The sequence below is a fragment of the Myotis lucifugus genome, unplaced genomic scaffold (assembly GCF_000147115.1).
Source record: "Myotis lucifugus unplaced genomic scaffold, Myoluc2.0 scaffold_316, whole genome shotgun sequence".
Taxonomy (NCBI): domain Eukaryota; kingdom Metazoa; phylum Chordata; class Mammalia; order Chiroptera; family Vespertilionidae; genus Myotis; species Myotis lucifugus.
The window spans coordinates 1,338,208-1,344,207 of record NW_005871364.1 but is presented as its reverse complement, the minus strand read 5'-3'; the positions used below and the strand labels follow the sequence as shown (position 1 = coordinate 1,344,207).

General features: G+C 55.1%; 1 protein-coding gene across 1 annotated transcript in view; it reads left to right on the top strand.

The window, feature by feature from the left end:
* Positions 1-6,000, top strand: part of DYNC1H1 (dynein cytoplasmic 1 heavy chain 1) — a 51,914-nt gene that overhangs the window by 25,411 nt on the left and 20,503 nt on the right. Inside the window, exons 10-17 of the mRNA XM_014465962.2 lie at positions 672-1,009; positions 1,459-1,689; positions 1,817-1,957; positions 2,171-2,404; positions 2,484-2,690; positions 2,766-2,887; positions 3,572-3,737; positions 4,631-4,794. Coding sequence (XP_014321448.1) covers positions 672-1,009; positions 1,459-1,689; positions 1,817-1,957; positions 2,171-2,404; positions 2,484-2,690; positions 2,766-2,887; positions 3,572-3,737; positions 4,631-4,794 — 1,603 coding nt within the window. The remainder of the gene's footprint in view (positions 1-671; positions 1,010-1,458; positions 1,690-1,816; positions 1,958-2,170; positions 2,405-2,483; positions 2,691-2,765; positions 2,888-3,571; positions 3,738-4,630; positions 4,795-6,000) is intronic.

Below are 6,000 nucleotides of genomic sequence, written 5' to 3'. Positions count from 1 at the left end.
AGTGAGATCACAGAGGACATGGGCCTCTGGGTCCTTGTGAGGACTGAGCCTGCCCGCCGGGTGAGCTGGAAGCATGGGAGAGTCTGGACAGTGTCACTGTTGGTTGCCAAAGACCCCTCTGGCTGCTGGTTGGAGGACAGGCTGGGAGCAAGGGGACCTTTGGAGGCTGCCTGGCACCAGGCAGAGCCGTGGGGATGGGTCGGAAGTGAAGGTGTAGAGATTGGCCGATGGACCACCAGAGGCGGGTGTGAGAAAGGAGGAGCGGAGCATGACCGAGGTGCTTGGCCGCAGCAGCTGTGTCCACTCAGACGCGTGTCTGGATTTGACTAGTCGGGTGTTTTCTCAGAGCGCATTGTCCAGTAGAGTCTCTGTTGTTAGAGAGGGCTTGCTCTCCCGGAGGCAGGTGAGCACCGAGGGTGAGGCTTCGGAATCTGGGCATCTGGTTTGAATCTCCGCCTCACCATCTGGTGGCTGTGGGACCTGGGAAAGCCCCAGCCCATCTGTAACATGGAGACGCTGTGCACCTGCCCCGGGCACTGGTGAGGGCCGAGCGGGTTCCAGCCGGGAGCATGGGCCACGATGAGCAGGGGTGCTCACTGCTGGCGTCCCCTTCCCGGAGCCGTGGCTTCTCCAAGGGCCCATTGATATTTTTTCTTTTTAACTAAGTGCAGAAAAATTGGATAGAAATCACTCTTTCAGGGCATACATAGGAAAGAGAACTTTAACATCCAGGTTTCTACCAAACCTGCATCGTTCAACCTGCTTGGTGTTTTCCCTCCAGGTGCGAATCATGTTTGAAGTGCAGGACCTGAAGTACGCCACCCTGGCCACAGTGTCGCGCTGCGGCATGGTCTGGTTCAGCGAGGACGTGCTCAGCACAGACATGATCTTCAACAACTTCCTGGCCCGGCTGCGCAGCATCCCCCTGGACGAAGGGGAGGACGAGGCCCAGCGCCGGCGCAAGGGCAAGGAGGACGAGGGGGAGGAGGCTGCGTCCCCGATGCTGCAGGTAGGCACCGCGAGCTCGGGTCCGAGGGTTGTGTCTCTCCCCCTCTCCCCCACTCATACATGTGTGCGCGCGTACACACACACTTCGGAAGCCAGGCAGGCACTCTCTTGAGGTTTGTGTTACACCCGCCCCTGAGGAAGCCCAGCCACTGCAGCTGCCAAAGCTAAGGCACGCGGGAGAGCGTGTAGAGCCCTCTGCTTCCTTCCCGCATAGACTGATGGACGTCTGCCCTTTCACGTCGCTGGAGGGAACCAGTGTTCCCAGGAAACATGATTTTTGAGAACCATCAGGATGAAGGGATGAGGATTGGTCATTTGAGCTCATCCTTCATTTTTTAATCCAAAATATACTCTCCCGAGATCAAGTGACCCGCCCTGGCCTAGATTAGAAGTGCTTGAAAGTGCCCAGGCTCTTGAAATGAGTTACGCGGCATTTCCTTCCTCTCGCAGATCCAAAGGGACGCGGCAACCATCATGCAGCCGTACTTCACGTCCAACGGCCTGGTCACCAAGGCCCTGGAGCACGCCTTCAAGCTGGAGCACATCATGGACCTGACCCGCCTGCGCTGCCTGGGCTCCCTGTTCTCCATGCTGCACCAGGCCTGCCGCAACGTGGCCCAGTACAACGCCAACCACCCCGACTTCCCCATGCAGATCGAGCAGCTGGAGCGCTACATCCAGGTCAGGGGAGCGGCGTGCCCTGCGTGTGCTCTGAGCGTCCAGGAGCCACTCAGGGTTAATGTTGCATGGACGTCTGCTTTGTTGTTGTGGGAACTTGATGGAAAACGAGTTGCTTCTCTTTCCACAGCGGTATCTGGTTTATGCCATTCTCTGGTCCTTGTCTGGGGACAGTCGGCTGAAAATGAGGGCAGAGCTGGGCGAGTACATCAGAAGGATCACGACCGTGCCCCTGCCCGCTGCACCCAACATCCCCATCATTGATTACGAGGTCAGTGGGCTGAGGTGCAGCCTCCCCCTTTGGTGCAGCCTTGCTGTGGACTCGGACTCCCCTCTCCACTTCTAGAAGCAGCTTCTCCTCTTTGATTCATGCTGTACAAGGAGCACAGACTAGCTTGAAAGTTCTGATTTGTGTGAAACTGAGCGTGTCTTGTGAGGAGGCACCGGGGCCCCAGGGTGACTGTTCCCCCATCTCTCTGTGTAGGTGTCCATCAGTGGAGAGTGGTCGCCGTGGCAGGCCAAGGTGCCTCAGATTGAAGTGGAGACCCACAAGGTGGCGGCCCCAGACGTCGTCGTGCCGACCCTGGACACGGTCCGCCACGAAGCCCTCCTGTACACCTGGCTGGCCGAGCACAAGCCACTGGTCTTGTGTGGCCCCCCCGGGTCCGGCAAAACCATGACGCTCTTCAGTGCCCTGCGGGCCCTGCCCGACATGGAGGTAACTCGGCGGGAGGTGGGCAGGAGGCTGTCGTGGTTGGGTCGGCCCTCTGATACTGATGGTGTCGTCCTGTCTGCAGGTGGTGGGTCTGAACTTCTCCAGCGCCACCACTCCAGAGCTGCTGCTGAAGACCTTCGACCACTACTGCGAGTACCGGCGCACGCCCAACGGCGTCGTCCTGGCTCCCGTCCAGCTGGGCAAGTGGCTGGTGCTGTTCTGTGATGAGATCAACTTGCCAGACATGGACAAGTACGGGACGCAGAGGGTCATCTCCTTCATCAGACAGGTTTGTTTACGCCCGCGGCCCTGCTCCCCGGGTTCGCACGCATGCTCCTAACGTGTCCCCTCCTGCTTCCCTCAGATGGTGGAACATGGAGGCTTCTACCGAACCTCAGATCAAACCTGGGTGAAGCTGGAGAGGATCCAGTTTGTCGGGGCTTGCAATCCGCCCACGGATCCTGGGAGAAAGCCTCTCTCTCACAGGTAATGCCAGCTCTACTGACCTCACTGGCCTGGCACACGAATTCCAGGGTGGCTTTATAGGCGGCACAACAAACATCTGGTTTAACCGTAAAAAGGTAACAAAAGGCTGACATCCTGGGGCCCCTCCTGGGCTCCTGCACTGCTGTGCGCTGGGATGCCCTGGCGGTAGAAGCATCCACTCCTCGGGCAGCAGTGATCTGCCCAGACTGTCTGCAGGGCCAGGAAAAGGCTGAAATGAGCCTGCACTGTTTTGTGTGTGTTTTTTAATATATTTTACTGATTTTTTACAGAGAGGAAGGGAGAGGGATAGAGAGTCAGAAACATCGATGAGAGACAAACATTGATCAGCTGCCTCCTGCACACCACTTACTGGGGATGTGCCCACAACCCGGGCATGTGCCCTTGACTGGAATCAAACCTGGGACCCTTCAGTCCACAGGCCGACGCTCTATCCACTGAGCCAAACTGGTTAGAGCAAGCCTGCGCTGTTTTAATTCTTTCTCAAGTGCTTTGCATCTACTGTTAGGGGTCAGGCTCAGACCTGAGCTGTTTGGTGTGAGCTCAGGTGACTGGCGTGAAGCCTGTGTAGGTGGGTTAGGGAGCAGCTTGGGGTCCAGCCCAGGACGGGCACCACGCTGGGGCACCACTCCTCACCGGGAGGCTGAGCCCGCTGTCTTTGCACAGATTCTTGCGTCACGTGCCTGTGGTGTACGTGGATTACCCGGGACCCGCCTCCCTGACACAGATCTACGGCACCTTCAACCGGGCCATGCTGCGGCTCATCCCGTCGCTGCGCACGTATGCGGAGCCGCTCACGGCCGCCATGGTGGAGTTCTACACCATGTCTCAGGTACACGGGCTTCCCCACCCCTCTGGTCATGGGAGGGCTCTGCCAGGAGACAGCTTTATTCCAACCCCTCGTTTAGCCGAGAGCCTTTCTCCAGAGTCTGCCACCCAGCGTGCCCCTGCGCAGGTCGTGACTGCTGAGGTTCTGTGCTGCTTCTTGCCCTGCACTGTTTCCCTATGAGGCTGGGGCTGTGAGCGGAGCCTGTCTGATCGGGCCGCAGTGTCCGTAGGAGCACCTGCTGTCTCACTGCTCTCTGCTAGACGCTCACCCCCACCTGCAAGGCCTCTGCCTTTTCTCGTTAGCATCTTAATGTTTACTAGAAGCGTCCCTTTGCCACTGGATGAGCCCAGTGGTTCTCGCCGGCATCCCTGGGGCAGCCTGCCTGCCTGCCTGCCTTTCCCAGGGCCGTGAGGAGAACGCCCGCTTCCGTGCCCGGCCATCGTCCATCTTGCTCCAGGCCTTTGGGAGCGCTGCCGGGCAGGTTGCAACAACTTCCCCAGTTTTTAAAATTGTTTTTAATTTTGTATAAGTGTAGTTTTTTCCTACAGAATTATTGTTGTCATCATTGTAAATCTTTTTCTTTGTTTCAATTGTGGTTTTAATGAAAATCATGCCTAGAAAGGCTCAACTTAGGAATTTCATTTAAAAAAATATTTTTAGAAGAGTATTTTGTAGGGTTTTTTGGGGGGTTTTTTCCAACATAAAATGAGCAACTTGGATCTAACTTAGTTCTGGACAGTTGTCCAGTTGCTCCAACACTATTTAATCCATCCTTAAGTGTTCTGGGGCTAGGTTCTTTATTTTTAATATAAGAATGTTATACAGCATTTGGCCTTTCGACCACTTTTCATGTCTTAAGATACTCACATGTAACTCCATTTTCCCGGTTCCCACAGGAGAGGTTCACCCAGGACACACAGCCCCACTACATCTACTCGCCCCGTGAGATGACGAGGTGGGTGCGGGGCATCTTCGAGGCCCTGCGGCCGCTGGAGACTCTGCCTGTGGAAGGGCTCATCAGAATCTGGGCCCATGAAGCCCTGCGCCTCTTCCAAGACAGGTAAGGCCACGGACCCGGGCAGTGCCGTCCCCCCTCTTTGAGTCCCTCTGACCCTCTGAGTGGGGTTCAGTGAGGCTTGCCTGCCCCCTGTGAGCCAGGCTGAGCTCTGAGCTGGGAATGGAAGGAACGGAGGCGGCCAGGGCAGCCTGTGTCTGGGATTCATCATGCCCACCCCTGACAGACGGGTGGCAGCGTACTGTGGCCGCCCACCCTGGTCACCTGTGACCTTGGGGAGGCCCCTTACCCTCTGTCCAGTGGGCACCACACAAGGTAGTTACCTGTGGTAACCTGTCCAAGCGCAGAGTTCACCGTGAGTTAAATGCCTTCTAACACGATGTGGTGTGTGGCCTCCACAGCCACCCCCTTCCTTGTCCCTGTCTTGGTTCTCATCAAGGGGTTGCAGCTGTGTCTGAGGCATTGGATTTCTCTCTCACTGTTGGCCACTTGTGTCCGCTGTTGTCTTGTAAGCTTCGTGTTTTCCTTGTTACTTCGGGAAGGGAATTGCTAATGACTGTGGGGATCAGTATCCATCACAGCCGGTTGTGGTCCGAGTCAGACCAAGTGTCACAGTAAAAAGTTGAGTCTTTTTCTCATTTAAGGAATCTTGAAAGTTATTAACCTTGTAAAATCAGGACCTTTTTCTTGCCTTCTTTATAATTCCGTACAACCTTCGTTTTACAATAAATTCCTAATGTTTGTGTCAGTTCTTTCTTCTTACAGTTTTGTTTTTTTAAAGATGTATTGATTTTTTTGCAGAGAGGAAGGGAGATGGATAGAGAGTTAGAAACATCAATCAGCTGCCTCCTGCACACCTCCGACTGGAAATGTGCCCGCAACCAAAGTACATGCCCTTGACCGGAATCGAACCTGGGACCTTTCAGTCTGCAGGCCGATGCTCTATCCACTGAGCCAAACCAGTTAGGGCATCTTCTTATAGTTTTAATTTTATGTATTTCAACACTGCAATTTTTCACAGAATATTAGGCTCATTTTAGGTTAGTGAGAAAAAGTTAAATTTGTGTTGCCTTAACTAAATGTTTAGTAAACAATACATCTTAACTGACGTGGTATTTAATACAGCACCAAGTTTCCTATTGCATGTCATTTGGGGAAACGTGCCCATGAGCCAGATCTCACAGTGGACAGGGGGGGCTCAGAGCGGATGCACGCAGGGCCAGGCCCTCGCCCTCCCAGGTGGCCATCTGC